At 38.0% G+C, this 26105-nt stretch overlaps 1 protein-coding gene across 3 annotated transcripts in view; it reads right to left on the bottom strand.

Moving 5' to 3' along the window:
* rnf111 (ring finger protein 111) overlaps window positions 1-26105 on the bottom strand; it is a 122380-nt gene that overhangs the window by 18090 nt on the left and 78185 nt on the right. For all 3 annotated transcript variants that reach the window (XM_060853041.1, XM_060853040.1, XM_060853042.1), the window contains 6 exons: window positions 23717-23843; window positions 15304-15467; window positions 9638-9811; window positions 6972-7282; window positions 4924-5170; window positions 1512-1836 (listed from right to left, as the gene is read on the bottom strand). In XM_060853041.1, coding sequence (XP_060709024.1) covers window positions 1512-1836; window positions 4924-5170; window positions 6972-7282; window positions 9638-9811; window positions 15304-15467; window positions 23717-23843 — 1348 coding nt within the window. The remainder of the gene's footprint in view (window positions 1-1511; window positions 1837-4923; window positions 5171-6971; window positions 7283-9637; window positions 9812-15303; window positions 15468-23716; window positions 23844-26105) is intronic.

The following is a 26105-nucleotide window of genomic DNA, read 5'->3' on the forward strand; positions in this document are numbered from 1 at the left end:
CCCACCATTTTCCAGGCCCCTTTGATTCTGGAGAAGAGTTAAATTGGACCCGAAACAGGAACTCTGTTTCTCTTGCCATGGATTTGCAACACATGAATTTCTCCAGCAGTGTGCTTTTATTTTGGAGGCTGCCAGCATCACAAAGCTAAATGCCCTATGTCCTAATGGGTCACTTAAGGGTGCCAGATGTTCGTCTCCTTTAGTTTTTTTTTTAACCCAGCAGAGGATGCCTGTGTGTTTCTGTACCCTCTCAACACTTAACCTGCCTCAGAAGCATCCACTTCAGCTGCAACTGGCTGACAGTTTCTAGAGACCAACTGTACAGTGAGCCCAAAAGTTGCGCAAGTGGTTGTCACATTTCATCCTGACATCACAGTCCTGAAGGTCAGGGTAAAATGCTGCCTTCATCTTCGCTGGCACAAACTTGGAGTGATGAGCTTTACAGTTTGTCCCATGGTCAGTCATTACTGAACTTGCTGAATTTCTGACTGTCAGGTTAATTGACAATTTTAGTAGGCATCAGGGGGGTATATTGTTGGCCACACTTCAAGCTTGCCGTTTGGATTGGGGATGTCAGAAAGTGGCTACTGCATCTGCAAGAGTCAGATGTCAATAATAGCACTAAGGTGGACAAAGTTAAAAATCACACAACACCCAGGTTATAGTCCAACAGGTTTATTTAGAAGTATGGGTTTTCAAAGCACTGCTCCTTCGTCAGGTAGCTAGATGAAGCAGTGCTTCGAAAACTCGTACTTCTAAATTAACCTGTTGGTCTATAACCTGGTGTTGTGTGATTTTTTAAACTTTGTCCAGCCCAATCCAACACTGGCACCTTCACATCATACATTAAGGTAGAAGGAGCCTGATAAAAAGACATGCTAGTGCTGATCAGATTATTGCTGAAATTAATCAAAGTCTTCAATGACCATCCATACATCAGTGTAAATGACTTGTGGATTTTAAATTATTTTGTGTGATATGCATCATTTTCCAGTGCTACATCCTAATTGTATACAGGTAATGCCAAAGTCAGTAACATCGTGCTAGTAATAATGGACATATCCGATTGATGACACATCTGGGATTTTTAAAACTGTGATGGTTCAGACTTTTCAATTGGGAAAAGCTTCTCTTGGACATTTAGTCAAAGTCTTCAGTGGAATAATAGAAAATGCCCAACTGCGAAATATTTGTCAAATGTCGACATTTTAAGGAAGTTTCAAAGTAACATTGTGAAATAGTGTCACTCAAAACTGCGCAGACCAAAAATAACAGGCAAAATTTTAAAAAATCACTGGAAGATACAAAGTGAAAGGAAAGTGTGGCAATGTTAGTGTATAAGGTTACTTCTAGAAAGGTCATAAGTACGAAATGAAGAGAATCTAACTTTTCATTATTCAAGTGACATGAGCATTTATAAGTCGTGGTACTCCAAGTAACCATCCTACAGTGCTGGTAGTTACAAAAAACGTCTGGTACTATGATAGAGCTATGATAAACAGCTTACTTACGTTGGGTGTTGCATCATTCGTCTTCGCTGTGCCTCCATTCTCTGAAGCATTTCATGGTGATGCAGTCGTTGAGATGAAGGTGGTGGAGCAGGGATATGGTGTGGCATTGCTGCTGCCGCTGCAGGAAGGTGTTGTGGCGGAGGTGGGGGTGCTGGTGGTACAGCGTGAGTTGAAGGATGCGAAGGAATCTGGGGATGGAAAGGGTGCACTGGATGTGGAATAGCATATTCTGGTTGGGGAGGAGGTTGTGGTGGAGGGGGAGGATTTCCATGCGCGTGTGGGCATGTAGTGGCCTGATGATGCAGTGGTCTTGGTAATGGGGCATCTGGAAGGAAACAGTAAATCCCATCAAAAATCGAAATTAATCTGATGCATTCTCTTAAAAAGAACATGGAGTTGCAAAATCTTCAGAGGGAATGGATATTAATCTTTAATGCATGAAAACCAAAATTTAATGAAAACAATTCCCTCGATGCTTGCAAATCTCTGCTTACCAAACATTCAGTTGCCCTTAGAATTATATGTTCGCAGACTATTCAACCATGGAATGCATCTGTTCTAATCAGATTTGTGCTTGTTAAAGTGCAGGATGTTCACGCTGGGAAATGAAACACCTCCTATTTTAGACACTCAATGTTAGTCTCTCATAAAAGCAGGAAAGTAAAGTTGAAGATTATTTGATCAGCCATAATCTTGTTGAATTGCAGAGCAGATCTGATGGGGTAAATGGTCTACTTTTGCTCCTGTGTCTTGGGGGAGTCACAATGTAAGCAAACTCCTCAAAACTTAATACAAGAGGGCACCTCCGAACGCATCAGTGTGACAATGTTTGCATTTCTTAGAGAAAGCACAAAATGGTCTTGTGAGGAAGACTGGTAGATTAAGGTTATATATAAAGGTTATTAAGGCAATGCTGTTGTGATATAGGTTCATAACCACTCGGAACTCAGATGAAACTGCCTAAAGATGCCTTTGCATGGGATCCTTCTAGCTGTATTTGAATCTAAATGCCACAAGTGTAAGGGCAGTGTCTAATCCTCCCCATCACTCAGTCACTCTCCAACTTTACCAGAACTGCATATGCATAACTTCTATCTCGCGATTTAGAATGTAAAAGCAGAAGTTACAGGGACATGAAAACTGACCATGGAGTCCCACAGATCTGACTGAATCGGTTAACTCATCCTTCATCTTTAATTTCTCTGTACATAGTATAAGATGAGACACTCACAAGACTCAAAATTAAGGTCCCTGGTTCAAACACATAAAGTAGGATCTTTTCTATCAAAAAGCAATTTAAAATCATGTAGATTCTGCTCTTGCATCACAACTGTGATAATATCGTAATTGGACACTGTGTAGTGGAAAAAGGATTTAAGCTTGTCCCCGAGTATTTGTGGAGAGATGCAAAGTGGAGAAAAAAAGTGCTTCTCTTTGCAAAGTAAAAGAAAACTCACAAAAAAATCTAATTTGCAAGGGATTTTAAAGTCTTTGGAACATCAAGTGCAATTTTTAAATGTAGAAATAGCAAAAAAAAATCAAGGTAGGTTTGTAACCAGATTCACAATCGCCATGCTATGTAACTAACCATCTCTTAAAATAGATCATGGAAAAATATCTGAAGTACTGCAAGAGAAACAACATACACACATGGAGAATTGCTTCTCAAAACAAGTTCATTCCCTGAACATCTGCTTACATTGAATGATGACTTAGAGACATTGTTAAACAACATAAAATTGACTCAAGTTAGAATAGAAAAATCCACTAAGCTGACTAAAAAGGCTTAGTTTTTTAATCAAACATTCAGAAATTTTCATTTGCAGCAATATAATCAGAAAATGAAGAATGGAGAATGGGGAATGTGATTAAAGAGGCATTTTCCACTCAGTTGATAGTTTCTTTGTAACACTTTCTATGTTATTGGGTAACTTGTAGAAAATTTGCGATTAACAAATACACAATTTTCCCCCTGCACTCCACCCCATAATCTTCTCTCCTTTTTAAAGGCTGTGCCTGAAGTTTGAATACAGCTCCATTGTGATCACTTGTAGGTACTATAGAGACTTCTAAGATGTAAGCGGAGATTAAAAAAAAACTAGACCATGATTATCACTTGGTTGCTGTCACAATAGTACTGGTTTTAAGAGGTGGATTTTGTCCAAGTTGAGACAGAGATGCTGAACGGTCCGTTCCAAGTCAATAATGTAAACAGCTCGTGAGGCCTTTTGGAACAATAGAAGCAGCATGAATGGGCAAAATCAGGTTCCCACAAAACCAAGATTTTAGTTTTAGCTTTTAGCAGTTGCAGCAGTCTTGAAACTCAATCTGGAAGCTGTTATTCCTCTCTGTTACAGCTAAAAGCTGGAAGTTCTCTCTGCTGCAAGAAGTACATGTGAGGCAATCTATTTTATTGAATCTGCTTAGTAGATCTGTGTATCTACTACATTGGAACAGTTGCTGTTTAGTAGTTAAATAATCTATTACTTTGTTAAGTTTTCCAATAGATTCCAAGTGATTCCAATTCATCTTTCTTTGGTTTGTATTTTAACTAAAGGGTAAGAACAAAAAAATCTTGATTAAAAATAATTGAATCACATTTGGAACACAACACCTTACACTTGCCTTTAAATAAGGTAAAAGTTAGCGTCTAGGCTATCTTCTTGTTATATTTGAAGGGGGTTTGGACTGGTCTATACACTGCTTAAATCTAGGACATCAAACTTAGACTATTTCCATCTTTGCCATAAATTACAAAAGGGAAGACATATGTCAGTAATTGCATTACTACAAGCAAAACATCACAGTGTGTCTTTCATGGATCTTTTCATTTCATGATCTTCGCAAACAACAAATATTTCTGCCTCTAAAGTATTGTTATAACATGACACAGTAAATGAATGGAATTTACTGATCCAAATGCAGATATTTAAAATGCCTGAACCAGACTCAATAATGCAGGCACTGTAAATACAAGAATTAGAGATATACAGCATGGAGACAGACCCTTCGGTCCAATCCGTCATGTTCAACCAAACATTTGCAGAACTGTTTTCCAACCTTGAAGTCAACCATTCGTGATTCGTGTGTTGTGCAAAACCACTGCAAGGAAGTATGGAATTATGTGGCAGATTGAATTGGTATCTACTTTTTATTCAGAGCAACAAAATGCTGAAGATGGAAACAACAGTAGAGTACATTCCAATATAAACACTATAACTAAACAGATCTACAACTTCCTTAACTATCAGTTTCAGAAAAGTCAAATCAAATTCACATCTTACTTTTACGACATTGTTGGATACAAAGCTAAGTTTTGTAAGGGTCATTATGCCAGATGGTAACTTAAAGTGATGTCTACTAGCACAAACAGCAAGATGGTACTTCAAAAGTACTGAAATTGAAGACTTACAGGTTGAGTGCATATAATGTCGGCAGGAGGTGAGTGGTGGTTGTGGTTGACCTGGAGCCTGTCCAACCAGCCCAGAACTATACCCCTCAACAGCTACTTGCTGACTTGTTCCTGCAGTAGCCTGCACTCCATAAGCTGCAGTGCGTGAGGAAGACCCAGGACAGCACGGATCAAATGCAGATGTCCCATGGAAATTTCCACTTGCATGGCTCCGAACACCACCACTGCTTAAATCAACAGGCAGAGTCTGTTTTAAAAAAAGGCACAATGAGTAAATCATCTACAGATGGGTCAAATGACAGAACATTTTGTGCATAGCATTATTGGCTTTGCATATTTACTTTCAGTTACTAATGGTTTATAATTTCTTTCAATTATGCTTTCAGACCTGGGATAATAGCAATAATCGAATTTAGAGCATGGATCGCAGTCAAAGTAAAATTTTACAAAAATGATCAGCAAACATTAAATTAAAATTTAACCATACACTTTATCTTTGATTTGGGAAAACTACTCTTGTGCATTAAATATTGCATTAATACAAAGCACAGTTTAAACGTCAACATAAATTGTACCACTTCAGCAAACTAATTCAGCAAGGGTTTGTTTTCAAAAGCAAGCATATCTTGAAGCACAAGACATGTCAGAATCCTTTTAGTTACTGTAGAAACACTACTGCTTAGGAACTCATACTACAAAAGCAGAAATATTGGCCTTTAGTTAGCTCTTCTCTCAAACGAGTCTTTAAATTGGTTATATGCAGCTGAGCATTCTACACATCCAGGATGGTCATCCGCATCAATCCTCATTGTACTGAATATTAAACTTAAACAGGCCACAAACCTAAACAGATTGATTACCAAGTTCTTTGATATTTTTGTCTCTAACGGCCAAAGCCTTTTTTTTTAAACACTCACTTCAAACTAAAACATTATTTGCAATTTTTTTGCTATCAATTCATTTTCGAAATGCCTTAACCTTTTAAAAATAATCTTTTAAAAACATATTCTATATTCTACTGAACTTTCCTTGCATTATTTGTAAATTCTGTCACGTGTGAAAGTCACGTTATTATATTCAATTTTCATGAAATTATGGGTTTTACTGCATCTAGTTCCCTTCGTGTTGGAAGAGAGCACACAACTACAGATGCAGGAAATCTGAAACAAAAATACAAATTTCTGGAATAACTCAACAGGTCTGGCAGCATCTGTGGAGAGAAAGCAGAGTTAATGTTTCAGGTTCAGTAACCCTTCTCTCCAGATGTTACCAGACCTGCTCAGTTTCTCCAGCAGTTCCATTTTTGTTACTTCTTGTTGGTATGTGTGGGCAGCAGTACGCGTACAGTGAAAATATTCTACTGGGGTTTTCTGATTGCTTTTTGGGGTGTGTTTTGTAGACAGGGTGGGAGCATGTAATGATGCTAACACATAAAACATGCCCACCTCCTTCCTCTACACACTCCGATTCCATAACATTCAGCCACACCCTTAATATTGATATAATCTACAGGGCTGGATTTAAAGTTCACATTTATTGCGTGTACCTCTCAGAAATGTGAAAAAAAATCAAACAATTGTTAGTTTAGTTGTTTAATTCTGTGAAGTTTTAACTGTAAAGCATGCTTAAAAGCCGTTATTTGCTAAAACTGTGTACTGCACAACATAATAATTATTTGAATAATTACACATGAAAACGATTAGTAACTTTAAATTGGTCAAATTTAGAACAGTGTTTATAGTTAGACATGAAAATGCTGCTTGCAAAGAACCAAGATGTAACAAATGTAATAACTACAGCAATTCAGATATTAGTTATCTTAATACTCAGTCTAAAAATCAAACAGTTCAGAGCTTTTGTCACAAAGAATAAATTGCAACAAACACAATTTGTAGGCCTCAATATTTATTCAACTTATGATACAATACAAGTTAAATGATTATTGTATTTTATAAAGCACCAGACTAATGTTTCTTCTCATTAGCAAGCTGACATATTGACTATGTTTTTCTCTTAACTTAAAAAAAGAATGATCGAAGAATACAAACCTGATCATGATACTGGCCACCCGTGTTTCCGTTAGCACCGCAAGGTGCTGGCACAACAGCAGGCCTCTCTAAAGGACAGGTTGATTCAGGAAATGAAGGCATTGATTGTGGCACTGCAGAGTGGGCACCAGGGTGGTGTTGAAACTGATGGTTATGTTGCTGAAGACAGCTTGCATGAATATGTCCTAATGAATTGTGGCCTTGTAAAGATCCTCCACATGGTGAATGTTGAGGGCAGCAGGATGGGAGCCTTGGCATTGCCCCAGGACCAGCTTCAGGCACTGCACTTGACCCAACTCTGCGAGCATCATCTTTGAGGAAAAGTAAAGATCAAATTTATATATTGGAAATTTCTGGCAAATTTGTATCACAGCAGACATGGTGGCATAGTGGTAACATCACTGGACCAGCAATCCAGAACGCCAGGCTCATGTTGTGATCGTAGTTTCAAATCTGACTATAGTAAACGATTTAAGTTAAATTTAATTTTTAAAAATTCTGGAATAAATTGCTGGTCCAATGGTGATCATGAAACCATTGCCGACTTGTAAAAATTCAGTAGGTTCATGAATCCCTTTTTGGTAAGGAAATCTGCCTTCCTTATATGAGCTGGCTTTCAAATGACTCTAAACCCTGTGGTTGCTTGTTGACTACCGTCTGGGCAATTAGAGATGGTCGCTGGCGATACCAACGATGCTCAAATACCTTGAACGCATTAAAAAAGGAAAACATTGCTGTTCTCTCAGTTCTTCTAGAATGTAGTGATTGTGGGTTTGGAAGGTCCTGGCTAAGAAGCCATGGTGAATTTCTGTAGCGCACTTTGCAGATAGTACACACTGCCGCTACTGATAGTGGAGGGAGTGACTTGCTTTGGATGTGGTTCCAATTAAGCAAGCTGCTTTTTCCTTGTTGGTGTCAAGCTTCCTGAGTATTGTTGGAGCTGGACTCTCTAAGGTAACTGGGAAATATTCCATCACACTCCTGACTTGTGTCTTGTAGATGGTGGAAGTCAGATTACTCACTGTACTGATGCCAATTAATGTCAAAGGGCGATGGTTAGATTGTCTCTTGTTGGAGATGATCATTGTCAGGCATTTGTGCAGCATGCCTTTTACTTGGCACTTATCACCCCAAGTCTGGATATTATCTGTGTGTAGATGCATTGGGCAGAGACTGTTTCAGTATCTGAGGAGTCATGTATGGCGCTGAACATTGTTTAGTGATGACAGCACATTGCCACTTCTGACTTTATGATGGAGGGTAAGTCATTGTTGAAACAGCTGAAGATGGTCAGGTCAAAGACTCTAGAAAATCTGCTTAACTGATTAGCAGCTTCTGAGGCTCATTAAAATTTTGGGTCACCAGGTCACCACATCGTTTACATTAAAAACCATCACGTCAACATGCCATCACTGTAAAAGCATATGCAACAGAAATGGTCAATTAAATGACAATAAAATAAAACCGTTTGCCTAATTGATATAACTTTAGATTCACATCAAAATATGCTACACTTCAGATTCTAACATCAACCCCAATTATCCCAATGGACTCAGTCCACTCTGTCAGAAATTTCTTCCAGCTAAACACAAACTGTACCCACTTTCATCCTATATACATTCCGCTTCCATTGCACCACAAGGAGCAAATCCTAAAGCCACCAATGTGTCGCACACTCATTTTTCTTCAACTCATCTGCCACATACCTTCAAAATTTTCCTCAAAACTTACATTTTCAACCATTTAACATGAGACACTTTCCTCTTCACCCACAGATTCCCTTGCAAAGTGTCTGTGGATTTTTTTAATGCAAAGTTCACAAGTACAAGTGATTCTCTTAATTAATTACAACATTATAATAAACATATCCTTTTCTCTTATTCCGGTATCAATAGAAAATTACCACATGATTGTAGAATGCAACAAGCTACCCCATAGTGTTGTGGCTAGTCAGAAAGAACCAAAATGAGATATGTCGAAGATCACTCAAACACGTTAGAATAGAGCTGTAATTGAAATATCTGACAAGATCTTAGGATTTGAATCTCAACAGCCAATACCTTTTTTTCTTGGCCGGTTGCATGCTGTATTGCAACTTTGTAGGAGTTCTAGCTACTTTATTGCCAACAGTAGGGTTATCTATCAATAAAACAGCACAGCAACAGGCTATACAGTCAGTTCTTCCACAACTCCATGATTGTGTTCTTGCGCAGCCCGGCATTATAGAAAAATTACATTTTAGGAACAGCGTTTAAAGTGCTGGTGCTGTAGTTGCATTACAGCCAATACATTTTAAATGTTTGTGCTGTTGAAACAGTGTCCTCAATTCGTCAAGTGGGTTATAGCAAATTTGCATTGATGAAACGTGTGTTACAACAGAATGGGAAGAATGTTTGTGCGTTTCACCAGGTGGAATTTTCTGTAATGTAATCCCAGTTTTGGTGCTGGGTGTGACAATCAGCGACACACAGGTCTACAAAGCATATAGCCAAAAACCTGCACCATCGATTATCAGTCTTTGCAAATAAAAGTATCAGAAAAATATGACAATTTAAGTCTAACGGGGATTTGTACGTTCAGTTCACCAAACAAAACATAACTGGAAAGTCTATCTTTGATAATGCCATTTTATAAGTTTGTTACTTGAAGACAAATTATTCACACACCCACGACTGAAGGGCCTGCCTCATCAATGGTTGCTGGGACTCCTGTTGACTCTGTCACAGAGGAAGGCTGGGCGGTAGAAGGACCTGGAGTCATACTTGAGATCTGGCCTGAGGTAGGTACATTATTGACTGGTTGCGATCTAGCAGCAGAGGTAGTTGGCACCACTGTGGGTTCTGTAATCAAAGCACAAACAGGAAGTAGGAACCCTATATTGTAAACATGGAGACAATGTCAAGACAGTAGACAACTGATAAATAAACTTAGATATAGTACGAACTACTATTTTTCAAAACCAGCATCTCATGACACTAATGCATTTTAAGTTCTAATCTTATAAGTGATACTGGAGTGGACACACTGCAAACTACTGCAGTGACACTCGCCATTGTCCTCAAATGAAGCTGTCCACAAAATCTGAGAATCTCTGTGACATGGATTTCATGTTTCCTGGCACTAATTTTAATCATGAGCCAAGTCAAGGGACCTTCATTCTTCAAGCAACAGTGATGTATTCAAGGAGAATACGTTGTCAATCAGAGTGAACAATTCTCTTAGAATTCACAGATTTATCAGTTGTATCACAGTAAGCAGTTAAAAACTGAGTTGCTTCTCATCAATGGAATAACATGCTTTGGGTTTTATCATAGCAATATTACAGGAACAAATGGCACCATCTCCTCACCCCTAAGTAGAACAATTGTCACCTGTGGGATCTTAAATATGGAGAAGTGTTAAATTTTGTTCGACAGCATCTCTGAATTACTATTTTAAATGACATGTGTAGATTTCAGAAGTTGCTGTCAGTTTCAGAAAAGTAATGATGGTGAAGGCCAACAGTTTCGCCAACAGAAATACTAAGAGTCTGGGCTAATGCCAGCTCAAAACGTCTGAGGACTTGGAGACTGATTGGGATGGGAGTTTAAAGCCAACAGTTACCTTGAATGTCGATGGTATGGAAAATTTGAAGCTTCTCACTATAATTATGTTTTCCAATAACTATTCAAAGCTTTTAACATCGACATACAGAAGGGATAATGTTATTTAGCATTTGATTCAATTTTTTGCTCTCTCACAAGATGGGAGCTTTGCTGACAATGTCAGCATTTGTAACCTATCCTGAAGTGTCCTTCTGCGATTCAATCCAAGTCGCATCACAATACACAAACAAGACATCATTTGTCATTCGAAAAAAGAGGAAAACTAGAATTACAAAAGCCAAAACACTATTCTATACTGACGCACTGTAAAGGACACATGCAGAAATGCATTCCAAGGCATAAACACATTTCAATATCAAGCTAACAATGACAGATGGATCTGACTTTGGTTTCCACTGCCTGATACCACCAGAAACACAGTTCTTACTACTTTGTAATTCATTCTGTAAGACATTGCAAAACTACTTTTTAAGTTCCTTATGTTAATGATAGATGAGATTACAGTTAATTTAGTCAACACTTTATACTAACCTCTGATCAGTCTAATCAAAAAAATGTTCAATTTGAAAGTTTTGATTTTGGCTTATTTTTCATAAAGCTGTAAAAGTTGTCCAGATTTGTGTAATTACATGTATGTTAAGAAGCTATCTCAAGAAAAGCAAAGTATTCAAAAATACTCCAGCAAAATATGATCCTACCAGAAATCAGATCATAACATCAAGTAAATTGGCTTTCTTCATATTTTTCATCCAATTAAAAAGAGAGAGTCTGAACAGAAAACAAAAAAAACCACAAAGCACAACATAATAGGTGGCATGGTGGTTCAGTGGTTAGCACTGTTGTCTCTCAGCGTCAGGAATCCGGGTTCGAATCAAGTCTCGAGCGGCTGTGTAAACTCCACACAGACATTCTCCCTGTGTCTGCACGGGTTTCCTTCCACAGCCCACAGTAGGTTAAGTGAATTGGCTAAACTAAATTGCCCATAGTGTTCAGAGATGTGTAGGTTAGGGGTATTAGTCAGGGATAAATATGGAGTGGGCCTGGGTGGGTTTTTGGGAGGGTTGGTGTGGACTTGTTGGGCCGAAGGGCCCGTTTCCACACTGTAGGGATTCTATAACGCTTCCATGAAAATACATTTGTGTCAGTTACTGCTTTGATACAATTTTCATTTCAGTAGTTCTGCCTCATTCCAGGTTGAAATGACAACTGATTTTTCCAATCAGGTCTATTTACAGTTGTGAGATAGAAGAGCAGCAGGGTGCTCTATTAGAAATTGAGCTACATGTGTTAATAGAATCACAGAATCATAGAATCCCTACAATGAGGAAGCAGGCCAATCTGTCCATCAAATCCACAATGACTCTCCAAAGAGCATCCCATCTAGAACCATCCGCTATTCTTGTAACCTTGTATTTACCATGGCTAATTCACCTAACCTATATATCCTTGGACACAATGGGCAATTTAGCAGCAGCTAAAATTTACCATAACTTTTTTTATAAAAATAGAGGGATTATAAATCTTCTCATACAAGAGTTCTTTCATTTAAAACTGATGCTGTTCAAGTCACCTGATATGTAGCATGAAATACAAAGTGTACATCGCAAATCTGAAGAATGTCAGTCACATGGGAAGCCACAATATCGTAGGCTTGTGTCTAGATTCATTTACACAGATCTCCAAATATCAATTTAGCTGCCACGGCAGGGTACTAATCTTTTTTCAAATGGGATGGATTCAGAAATTGGCTACCAATCATTCTTGACAGATCACGTGTTCCCAACAACCAGCTACAGAGCAACAAGTTTCCACTCATTTCCACTCAATTATGCAATGTACATTACAAAGCCATTCAAAGAAATAAAAAGCAATATGACCTGTTGTTCAATATAAAATACAAGCATCAATGACTCTCTCAATCAAAATTTTAACAATAAACATAAATATGATCTTGTTTTAATTAAGGTTAACAAATTGTATGGACATGGACTTTTCACCGGAATTCTTCAGAGCAGATTTTGTATTTGTGATTTTCAAAACAGTCATGCTACAAGCACAAAGTGGAAATTGTCTAAAATCCAAACAGGCTCAATGGTGCAAATTCAAAGGTCCTGAAATAGTATGAGCTCTGAAGTAGAAAAATTACCTTCTCAAATGGTACTCAAGTAATGGGATGATACAGTAATGGTATGAACAACTTCACCAGTAATAAAGTGTGAAATTAGGAGGTCAAAAAATGGTACTCTAAAAAGATTCAGTTCAAAACTCATCACATCAAATGAACTTCAGCTGTTAACTATCCAATATGAAAAAATCCCAAAAATAAATTAATTCTAAAGGTCAAAACTGTGTTCTTGCATCTTGAAGTTACTTCTTTTTAGCTTATTTTCTGTTTTTCTCATCAACCTGTTGAGAAATGTTATTACACACTTCCGAAGCAAGTGGGACTTGAACCCAGGTCTCTCAGTCTGGGGTAGGGACACTACCATTGCTCAACAAAACGGCCTTCTGTTTTAGCTTCTTATGTTTCAGCACATTGTATGAATGGACAGGAGGTCTATTAACTTGGCCTGAACTTCATCATACAAACACGAACAGGATTATCAACAGTTTCTCTTGTGCCATGGACTTCAGAGCTGACTATATTAGTAACTGCCAAAAGTTTTCATAAACCTACCACAGGTTACCTCATATACAGAAAGGATAAAAACAAGCTAATTAACTGTGAAGACAACAGAGCTTGTAATCTCGCTAATTTTGACAAAGGGTAATGCTAACAAATGAGTAGAAACAGCAAATGTAAATGCTAAAGTAGTGCAACACACAGCATTTAAAAGTTGCCTTTAGTAATTAAGAAAGCAACTCCTTTTTAAAAAATGAATAGAAACAAAGGGAATTTGTCTTCTCCACTTGGAGGACCTTTTGTTACCAGCACTGGGCAATTCACTGAGCAAGTGAAGATAGGTGCCCAATGTCACTGATCAATTTTAGATTTGCCTGCGTGCAGGAATGCATGATCCCAATGATATTACTTACACCCGCTAATAATAATTGACTTCTCATTTCTAACTGTACCAAGTTTTCACATTTGCAAATAAAGATATTTATGAACTTCTATTGATAGCTGAAGTACAGGTCTTAGACGATAAAAAAGTACCAACTTACAAATGTTCCGCTATCCCATTCAGTTATTAACAGAATAAATTATGCCTTCTATCTTTTTCAGAACTCATCAAATGTACTCTGCAATATATGTATTTACAAAAGAAACTTAATTATCTGGTGCATTACACAATGAACTTCTCTAAGTATTGTCATGTTATGATGCAGTAAACATGGCAATCAAACAGCCAATCTGTGCACAATGAAGTCGCGTAAACAGAAATGTGGCATTGATTACAGGAGCAATGTTAGCAAATTCACAGAGAAAAACACTCTCAAATATGCTGAACTGAAAATCAATTTTGGGCTCTGCATTAAGATCTTTTCTGAAAGATAGTGCCCTCAAACAACACAATATTGTTTCTATACTATACTGAATCAGTCTAAATTTGTGGCCAGATCCTGGCATATATTTTGAATCAGTGACCTCAGATTCAAGCAAAATGTTGCTACCAACTCAGTCAACCTGACAATTTTCATGAATCAATGCATTTATCAATCAACATACTACGTAAAAAACATTGCTTAATAAAAGCTTAATTTAGTTTCAAGATGACAGCTTATTAGTATTACATCAAAAGTCAGCATGCTTTACTATCAGGATGAAGAAACTAGAATTAATTATCTTAGAACAAGGTGTTCAACGTGTAACTGAGACACACTGGTCAATGAAGTTGCAGGTCTGTGTTGCATTTGTTTCTCTCAGCCAGGACTACAAAGAGGCAGTTACAAATGATTTCCATTATCCTAGATAAGCTTACAAAGTTTCAGTTAGGATTCTAAATTCACTATGTAATGCCCAGAGTGTAGAAACATCTAAATAGTGGTTTGAATCTTTTAAATCTCATTAAGGCTGAGGATGTTAATGTCAGTAGATCTAAAGTGAACAGAGAATCATTGGAGAAAAAAAGGTTACCTGTAGCTTGCAATGTAGGAAAGCTTTCAGAAACAGCTGTACTTTAGTGAGAATTCAATTTCCACAAACATGCAACACAGATTAGCTATTGTGTTAGTTACTGCAGTTAATCCTAGTGGTTTACAGTATTACTTTAGCAACAAGTTGTTTAAATGTCATGTTGTACATTTTATTGTACAACTTTAATCATGCTGGTAAAAATGAGTACAATAAGGAGACTTGGAGAGAATCTCAGTAAAACAGGCAAGCCATTTTTCTTTTCCACGCACCATCCATCCTGGCTTTTAGCCCATTCCAATATGTTACAACACATGTCTGGGCAGATGGGACTTCAACATAAATGTTCTGGCTCAGAAATAGGGCAACTACCACTGTATCACAGGAGGCCAAACATGTACTTAATGTGAAGTTCAAATGCAGAGTTCCAGACAATGACATGAAGCAATATGTGACTGGGAAAGGACAATTTGAGGTTGACTGCAGAGGGTTCCACTTCCTTTAATTCTACTTGAATTCTCTAAAACAAAAGATTCCATGGATCACAAATTTAAGAGACCACACATACTGCATGCTTAAAAATCTTTTACTCAAGTTTCCAACCAGACTGCAAGAAATTTTTCATCAAACTTGAAGAATAAATCATGCTTACCATCTTCATCCACAGTAAGGTCCACCACCTCTGCTGTGCTTTGTCTCAACGGCTGGATAACTGTAGATATTCTATTTCGGCTCCGCTGCTCCTGAGGTCTGTTTTGTGAGCTAGTACTTTGGCCCCAGTGTACCCTTGAGTGGCCGAGAAGTGTGGTATAAGACCTGGAAACAAACAATTGAGTAACATTAATTTAATTAGTGTTAGTTTCTGAATAGGAAAACTGTACAATGCATTAGGAACTATGAATTTTAACTGAGAAAGCAAATTGTTTCTACTGTCAATCAAATAAACATTTTCTGTAATTGGTTAAATAAAAAAGAAAGAAAGAACTGCTGATGCTGAAAATCAGGAACAAAAATCAGAAATTGCTGGACACCTTCAGATCTGGCTGCATCTGTGGAGAGAAAGCAGGGTTAACATTTCGGGTCCAGTGACCCTTCTTCAGGATCTCTAATTGGCTGATGGGATTTGGACTTATTCTGGCAGATATGTTTAGAAATGGATCCGATTAATGCAGCGCCATGACTTAATTGTCAAAAAGTGGGCACTGGAAAAGCACAGCAGGTCAGGCAGCATCCAAGGAGCAGGAGACACCTTCTCCATTACTTAAGTGGTTCACAAAAGAATGATGTTGTAACTTGATAGGATAGTGCAGAAGTCATTAAGAAAAAAATGCTCTTGTGAAAGACTAATTTGAATAAAATCACACTGAAGTTTAAATGCTTCAAGTTTTTAATCATCTCACGACTCAAGAATCACCATTACACACTCTGAACACAGCCCTAAAGACATGCTAATATTACACAAAATAATCCTTACTACTGATTTTACATACTTCAGTATATATTTTGGTCATTGGAATCCTGATGCTATAATCACAAGAATTAAACTAGTGTCAAACATTCAGGTTTTTTAAAGTATCAAATACTTCAGTTTTCAAAATCTCAAAGTTAATACTAAGTTTAGAACACGATTTTCCATTTTCATGGAGCAAGGCACTCTAAAACAAACACCTAAACTTGCTGATACTTCTGCCCATTAAGTCATGTATGCCACACTTTGGTTCAAATAAGATTGGATTTAGGACCAAACTGATTAATTCCCACAATCTCATGTTGTCAAGAGTTAGCTTTTTGTACAAGAGTTTATTTCTACTTTTAAGTAAAAGTGCACAGCAGGCTACTTTCAATGCAAGACAGTTCGTGAGCACAAAATATATAAAAGACAACCATACCAGTTTTAATATGCAAGCAGGATATAAACAAACAGCCACACAACCAGGGAGCAAGAAAAGGTACAGAGAAAAAACACTGTACATTGGATTGGAACTCTAGAGGATCAATAAAAAGGTTTATGTTGCAGAAAGCAGATAGCAAACTACTCAATCCCACGACTTTGTACCTTTCATGATTGTATGTTCATGCTCTTTGATGGTGCTACTGTTTAGTTTCAAGGTTAGAACATGACTGTTCTGAACCTTCATTTCTTTCCCACTTTACCACCTTAAACGTTGTGTCTGGCATGATGGATACATTTATTGATTCCACTTGCTCATGTTAATAAGAAAATACAGCTACAATAAAATTTTCTACTGCAGAAACCTATACTTAGTTAAGTACTGAATAGGCAGGATTGAACACAAGGCTTTAGTTATAGAGTCATAGAGATGTACAGCACAGAAACAGACCCTTCAGTCCTACTCGCCCATGCCGACTAGATATCCCAACCCAATCTAGTCCCACCTGCCTCATATCCCACCAAACCCTTCATATTCATATACTCATCCAGATGCCTTTTAAATGGTGCAATTGTACCAGCCTCCACCACTTCCACTGGCAGCTCATTCCATACACGTACCACCCTCTGCGTGAAAAGGTTGCCCCTTAGGTCTCTTTTATATCTTTCCCCTCTCAGCCTAAACCTATGCCCTCTAGTTCTGGACTTCCTGACACCAGGGAAAAGACTTTCTCTATTCACCTATCCATGCCCCTCATGACTTCATGAACTTCTATAAGGTCACCCTTCAGCCTCCGATGCTCCAGGGAAAACAGCCCTAGCCTATTCAGCCTCTCTCTATAGCTTAAATCCTCCAACCCTGGCAACATCCTTGTAAATCTTTGCTGAACCCTTTCAAGTTTCATAACATCTTTCCGATAGAAAGGAGACCAGAATGGCACGCAATATTCCAAAAGTGGCCTAACCAATGTCCTGTACAGCTGCAACATGGCCTCCCTACTTCTGTACTCAATACTCTGACCAATAAAGCATACCAAACACCTTCTTTACTATCCTATCTACCTGTGAATGTGCCGTCATATTTAAGACCGAGTTGAGTTTCTGAACCTACAGCTTCAATGTCACATTGACTCGTTCACTTTCCCCTCCCCCACCAAACATAGCTCGCCCCTGTTGCTATCTCAACCATGTTGTTGATGAATTATTCTTTCAAGTGTTTGTTATTATGATTCTCTGCTGTTCAGATTATTACTGTTCTCAGCCTTGTTTCTTAAACTTAAACACAAGCTTTCAATTAAACTACACAGACTGGTCTTCAAACGTGCCTTGACCAATATTATGATGGAAAAGCAACCCCTGTGAACCATTCTAACTTGCTTTCTATGTATTTTGTTCAGAAGTGTAATTGCACAGTCAAGATGTGTGGCGCTGGAAATGCACAGCAGGCCAGGCTGCATCCGAGGAGCAAGAGAGCCGACACTTAGGGCATAAACCCTTCATCAGGAATGTGGAAGGGGAGGGGGCTGAGATAAATAGGGGGGATGGTGGTGGAATTCTGAAGGAAGGTAGGTGGGCAGGCAATAGGCGAATGCAGTTGTGAGGTAATTGTGATAGGTCAGAGGGGAGGTTGGAGTGTATCGGTAGGATGGTGGATGGACAGGTGTTGCCCAAGAGTAATATTTTAGAAGATGTCTTTAATTGCTATCAGGAATCCAATTTTAAAACATATAAGTCTAAGCAATTCTCATCTGGCATATCGGTAAAAACAATGACTGCATCTGTCATATCACCTTCAAACTGGACAAACGCAGGAAAGGAAAACAGCCTGCATATAGACAAACAAATATGTCAAAGTCGGTTCTTGCTTCACGGTTTCAGAATCTCAAAATACCATTAAATGTTGTGGCAGGAAACAAAAGAATCAGTATACTTCAAAAATTCTCATCATCACTGGTAATTTTCATTTACAATTTCCCCTTTCTTCCCTACAAAAATTATTACTGCAAACAGATGGCAGGGAAAGACAGGCTGCTCTGTAAGCTTCTCCAGTTCAGCGGCATGCTGCACATAGACAGCAGGATATATCAATTGAGCTTGGCAATTTGTAGGAAATGAGCATATTTACTGTTAGAGATAATATCCTGTATTAGTATACAGTCATCCCTATAAGAGCCTAACCCTGAACTACAGCATGAAGCTCATAAAACATGACTATGTAAATGAATGGAGAAATTGTTTGTAAAAGAAATCCGCAAGAACTGTGGATGCTGTAAATTGCAGGAAAAGCTCAGTAGGTCTGGCAGCATCTGTGGAGAGAAATCTGAGTAATGTATCAGGTGCAGTGATCCTTCCTCGGAAATTGTTTGTGCTCCTTCCAAAGACTTAAATGTAGAAAATATTTATCCATAGCAAAACTAAATTTCGTGTGGAAACAGATGCTCATGACAAATTCAGAGATAACTGCTAATTGTCAAGGTTCCCATACTAGTTAATTCTGGAACCACAATCATGTTGCAAAAAATTCAATCTTGTAAGAAACAAATTAGTCTTCAACAAAGCACAGGAGTTGGGACTTCATGTTACAGCTGTACAAGACATTGGTAAGGCTACATTTGGAATATTGCATACAATTCTGGTTGTCCTGCTATAGGAAGGATGTTAATAAACTAGAGAGGGTGCAAAAAAAATTTACAAGGATGCTATCGAGATTTGAGGGTTTCAATTACAAGGAGAGGCTGGGACTTTTTTCCCCTCGAACATATAATGCAGAGGTGTGACCTTTTAGAGGAGTATAACATCATGAGGGACACAGATAAGGTGAATTTCAAATGTTTTTTTGCCTAGGGCAGGGAATTCAAAACTAGAATGTATAGGCTTAAGGTGAGAGGAGAAGATTTAAACAAGGACCTGAGGGGCAACTTTTTCACACAGAAGGTGGTGCACTTCTGGAATGAGCTGCCAGAAGAATTGGTAGAGGAGAGTACAATTACAACATTTGAAAGATGTTTGGACAGATTTATGGATAGGCAAAGTTTAGAGGGACATGGGCCAAATGCAGACAAACGGGACTACTTCAGTTCAGGAAATCTGATCAGCATGGATCAGTAGGGTTGAAGGGTCCGTTTCTGTGCTCCTTAACTCTATTACTCAAAAGATTTGCGAAATCAAAGTACTCTCAACAGTTTGTTTCAATGACAGTTATCAATGTGGTAGAACTGGCCAGGAGGAAAACAATACTTGTTTAACATGGTAAAGGGAAAAAAACACATCAATGTTCATCACTTGGCTGGTTTCTACTGCAGTTGGGCCAACATGGAACGATGACACTTATTCTTATACTACTACTCAGCCAGATTTCTCCAATATCCCCCCTGACTTCCAAGTTTCTGCTCCTTATACAGATTCAACTGCAACTGTCCATATTAGACCACTAAAAGTCCTGCTTGCCCATCACCTCCAAATGCTCGGATTATTGCAATGTATATATTTACTATCCTGCTTATCTTCAAATTTCTCAATGCCCAGCATCAACTATTATCTCTGCAACATATTCTAGGCTTGCATCCACTCTGCAGGATTGGTTGGCAGAATATGGCCTTTTACGTAATTCCTCCCTTTGTCATAATAGTACCACAAATGATTAATCCTACACTCTGGAACTCCTTCATTAACCCATTGTACTCTCTCTCATTATCTTCAAGACATTTCTCAAAATCTCGTTTTGAGCAAAGTTTTGCTACATACAGCCAAAATAACTAAGTGGAGAAAATGGATAGCAGATGAAATTCAATATGCAGAAGCACAAGATTATTCATTTTGACAACCTGGAATGCTATTTTAAATTGTTAAAAATTAAGATCTGTGCAGAGATAAAGGAACTACAAAAAATAATTTGAAGACTAATGCTACGTTAGCCTGGAACTTATTCCCTCAAAAGGCTGTGAATGCTGATGCAACTGAAGTGTTCAAGACTAAGACTAACAGATACTTTCAGATAAAGAATTAGTAGGATATTGAACAAACTAGATTAATGGAGTTGAAGTGCACATCAGCCTTAATGTAAATTTATGTTATAGTAGGTTTCAGCAACTGTGAGACTGAGAAATTACAGATCAATCAGCCAAACTTCAGTGCTGTGAAAATTATTGAAAAAATTCTAAGAGACAGGATAAACCGTCACTTACAGAAAAATGGCCTGAAAGACTTAATAAGAGAAGGTTATGTCTTACTAACACAACTGACATTTTTGAGAAGGTAGGAAAGAGAGTCAATGAAGTAGCACATTTGATACATTCTCTGTGGATTTCAGCAGAGCATCTCATGAGGTCCTGTTGGGTAGACTGGTCAGTAAAAGTAAATATCCATGAACTGGGTTCAAAATCTGCCTGAGGACAAAAGGCAAAGATAACCGATGATTATTTTCAAGACAGCAAGGCTGGTTGTGGTGGGATTCCACGGGGCTCATTAATAGGTCCCTAGCCTTTTATGGCAATGTATCAATAACTTGACCTGAATGAAGCAGATGCGATTAAGAAGTTCACAGAAGGCACAAAACTGGCCCTGTGGTTGATCATAAACTCAAACAAAGTTGCAGGTCAACATTCCTCTAATGTTTGTAGTACTGGCTCAGAGTTTTGAATAGCCTTCAAGTGGCATATCTAAACCACAACAGAAGTCATACAGCAGTGGATGACAGTGTAATTAGGGTTTTCCTCTAGCTACTGTGCAGGCATGCCTGTTGACAGCTTAAAGGGAACATTGGAGAAAGCTGTAGGAAGATAACAATGGACTCATTCTGTGGGTGGAAAAGTGGTAAGTGACATTCAGTGTGGAGTGGTTTTAAGTAACAGTACAAAGGAATGAATGATAAATGGGAGAATATTGAGAACTGTAGACAAATAGAGGACAATGAAGGGCATGGCCACAGATCTATACGAATAGAAAGGGTTTGGAGGGATATGGGCCGGGTGCTGGCAGGTGGGACTAGATTGGGTTGGGATATCTGGTCGGCAGGGATGGGTTGGACCGAAGGGTCTGTTTCCATGTTGTACATCTCTATGACTGACAGGTACAGTAAATGAGGCGGAGTTTTATTAGCCAAGACGCAGAAAACAAAAGCAGAGAGGTTATAATGGAACTGCATAAACATTGCTTAACCACAGCTGGAGTACTGCGCACAGTTCTGATCACTGCACTGCAAGAAAAATATAATTGCACAACAGAGGTTACAGGGAAGATTTACGAGGATGTTGCCAGGAAAATTATGAGGAAAAATTGGATTGGCTAGTTTTTTTTTGAAGAGAGCAGCATTCCTACTATTTGGAAAGCTTTCCATGGGCAGGTTAGTATGCGGATCAGCTGCCTGCTTCTCCAAGGCAGAAATTCAATTTAAATACTCCAAATCTGAATTAAGAGTGAATTTTCAGGCCTGGTAATATTTTGCAGGCAATCGAGCGCTGCCCAACTCCCCACCATGCCCAGAGGCTGCAAGATCATCAGAAGCAGCCTTCCTCTTTCAAATCATGTATCTCTTGAATCTAACATGATATCTAATTAAGAAGTTCTGCATTAGTAATCCAATTTTATGTCAGCAGTGTCCATCTCTCTGTGGGTTACTTGGTCTTAACAGCTGGGGGGCTTCGGATTGAGCTGACAGCAAAGAAGGCTCCCACTTTCTGATTCAAAGGCCAAACTGAGACACACCTGAAACTATTGGTAGAGTTAATGCATAGAATTTTTGATTTGAGCAGGTAGGAACACATTATGCATCATTATATTTGTCTTTTGGTGTTTTAAGAGTTGAGTGATGGCTAGAGAGATTAAGTTTAGACTCCTGCCATTGTTTATCCTCTATGCTACAAGACCTTAGAGTTTCCTTGAAAATAGAGTTGCAGGGAGTTAGGATAGTGAAGGCAGCGTTTGGTATGCTTTCCTTTATTGATCAGAACATGGAGTATAGGAATTGGTAGGTCACATTGCGGTTGTACAGGACGCTGGTTAGGCCAATTTTGGAATATTACGTGCAATTCTGGTCTCCTTTCTATCGAATGGACATTGTGAAACTTCAGAAAAGATTTACAAAGATTTTACCAGGGTTGGAAGAGTTGAGTTTTAGGGTGAGAGTGAACAGGCTGGGATTGTTTTCCCTGGATTTTGGAGGCTGAGGGGTGACTTTATAGAGGTTTATGAAATCATGAGGGGCATGGATAGGGTAAATAGACAAGGTCTTTTGCCTGGGATGGGGAAGTCCAGAACTAAAGGGCATAGGTTTAAGGTGAGAGGGGAAAGATATAAAAGGGAGCTAAGGGACAACTTTTTCATGCAGAATGGAAAGAGCTGCTAGAGGAAGTGTGGAGGCTGGTACAATTACAGCATTTAAATGGCATCTGGATGGATATATGAATAGGAAGGGTTTACAGAGATATGGGCCAACTGCTGTCAAATGGGATGAGATTAGGCTAGGATATCTGGTTGGCATGGATGAGTTGGATTGAAAGGTCTGTTTCTGTGCTGTACATCTCTATAACTATCAGCCATTTATTTAAGGTTATCTCCTGCAAAATCTTAAGGCTGACCTTGCTCTTCAGTCCAACTGGCTGGTCCATCAACAGTGTTCTCTTCATGATCTAATAACAGGAATCTTATTTATTGTCAGAATCTTATCTAGTTCTTTCTAAAACCTATTTATCTCCTACCAAAAAAATGTTCCTCACGTACATTCTAGGTAGCCTATTTCAACCTGTCAGTTGAAAAGCAGGAATTTAATCTGTGCAGCTTTCCCTCAGTACTACATCAAAACATCAGTATGCACAGGATTTGAACCCATACCAATCCGACTGAAAGACAACAGTGCTACCACAACAACCACATGAAGATCTGTGCAAAGACACCAAATAAAAGATTGAATTGCACTTTTCACATTTAGACAATATTATTAATGCATGAAGTTATCACTTTCTGAAATGTTAAACCTTAGTACACATTGCATCTAGAGACAGTATTACCGTTTTAGATCATTAAAAACTTCACTTAAAGAACTACAACAGGATACAATTACCCATAGGCAGAAGCTTGTAGGAATCTGGGAATATTCCTTATAATCTTTTTTGGAAATCAACATGCAAAATTCAGTGAGTTTTCATCTTTAACAGATTAAAAGTCATGGAATTTCTACCTGCAATTGTCCCCAACAGTGACAATCTCCACTTCACTGTCCGTTGAGGTAACATTGATTTCTTCATTGGCAGTAACCTGGGGAGCTGAGGTGGCCTCAATCACCACAACATCCTCATCAATATTTCCTGCAAACAACAGAAAAATTAAAATCAGCAAAAATTTAACATGCACAACAAAATATGTGGTGTTGTAGTTTCAGTTACACCCAATGTGACCTACATATCACAAACATATCAGAGACATAAATATTGCTAGTGGTATTTGGTTATTGCATAGTTAATAACGCTAAAATATGCTGCACCAATCTAACATATTATCAAAACAGAAAGCCATCAAACCTTTTCCTTGAAACTTCATCCATTTTCCTGAATAAAATCCAAATCTTCTGATTTATGAAACAATAAACACAATTTACATTTTGACCACATTATGAATAAACAAATCCTGCACAGATTCAAAATGCATAGTGTGGTGTTGAACTATAACTACTTATTTCACCGCTGCTTCATGATGGGCTTCGAATAAGGCCAAGTCTGAAATGAAAGCAGTCAATTCTACAATATCTAAAGCACCTCAAGCAACAACAAAAAAAAAACTTTTCAAGAATCCTAACTCAAACAAGTCATTCAGCCATTTGTCTGAGATATTTTAACAGACTTGCTGTTATTCTCTCCATCATGTCAATGGTAGTTAGATGCTCTTTGCTAGAGGCAAGAGTAAGCACAAGGAGACAAACTTGCAAGTTTTTATTTTGAAGTGCCTAAGTGCAGACATTAGCCTCCATAACATTTAAATAGTGTAGTTAAAAATATTTACTATTTCTTAGGGACCTTGCTGGTGACAACAACAAAATTCAAGTTCTGTGAGAAGGCACATGCAGTACTGAAGTAGTTTCAAAACCATTTCTATCTGCTTTGGTTTATGGAAATGTCTAGAGGGTAAGGTGCAACAGCTATTTATAACTGGCACATGGTTATGTGCACTCAATTTAAAGAATGGACTTCTTCACAAAAAAGTATAAGAGGGAGTTTAATTTATAGCTTAAATAACACTTTAATTATTTGGAGGCAAAGAACTAAACAGGGAAATAAAGAAGTCACTGAATTGTGAACCTAATTTTATGCATTACTCTGAAATATACTGCTGTCTCAATTTCTTTCTTCCTAATCATTCGTGAAAATGTCACGCATATTACAATGAATCTTAGGTCAGCTACAAGTGACACAAAGTAAATTCAAATACCGTAAAAGCATTGTGAGAAATCAAGAAAACTTGGTACAAGTGATGGTTGTTGTAAAAGCCCAACTGGTTCATTAATACTCTTTAAGGGAGGAAATCCACTCACTTCACCCAATATCAACTGCATGTGACTAGACTGCCTTCAAGGTGCCAAACAGGCGACTTAGTTGAATCATAAGGCTAAACAGCATCTAGGCAGCAACTTTGCTACGTTGTCAACAGTGTTTTAAGGAAGGTTATGGCTATTATCTGTCAGAGCAATGAAGAATGGAATATAAGTGCTGGCTTTGCCAGTGACACATGCCAAAAATTAATGAAAAGAAAGATTCATAAGGAGATGACAGTTACAAATAGATAGCTTTATCAATTTCCCAAATATCTGGGAGTTTTGCCGATTTCTCTTTCGTCCTTTCTTCATTACATGCTGAAAGTACAAAATATGTACACACTTTCAAATCATTAGTCGTCTTCCTGTGATTAACATAGATTAGACCAACTGACTCAACAGAGATTGGAAATCTGAATTTGAACAGGAGAGCTTACTGATCTGCATAATTTAGCTACACAAGCTTATTTATCAGCTGAGTCATGAAGGGAGTTTGGAGTAGAAAATTTTGATCTTAGATCACATTTAAATAGGTGATAGAAGGTTACTGCAATCTTGAAAGTGATCAATAACTACAAGTTATTTGAAATTAAAATCAATAATTGCAAATAAAAATGTCAAAAATTAAAATTACAACAGTTGCTCTTTTTCTACCCTCTCTGATTTTCTGTTAGCAAGCTGGAATTAAAAAAAAGGTCAAAGCATCCAAAAAGAGGTTTAATACCAAGTCCACATTAAAAGCAATGGTCTATGCAGTTTCACTGATGAGAGTTTCCACAACAAAACATAAGCAGAATGTGATGATTATAAGTCTGCCCAAAAGCTACCATTTAAAAGCTGGTCCTCCTCAAAAACACCACCACCCATCGATGCAGTTGAATTACTAATTGTATTTTAAGAGTCATTACCCATTTAATCACTGGTTAATGGTATCAACTAAACCTTATGGTTCTATTCAAGAGCGCAGCAATTTCTAAATTACTGTTATTTGAAGTTCATTTTGAGAAAAATGGATCAGGCAAGCTAAACCCACACCACTTGC

The sequence above is a fragment of the Hemiscyllium ocellatum genome, chromosome 39 (assembly GCF_020745735.1).
Source record: "Hemiscyllium ocellatum isolate sHemOce1 chromosome 39, sHemOce1.pat.X.cur, whole genome shotgun sequence".
Lineage (NCBI taxonomy): Eukaryota > Metazoa > Chordata > Chondrichthyes > Orectolobiformes > Hemiscylliidae > Hemiscyllium > Hemiscyllium ocellatum.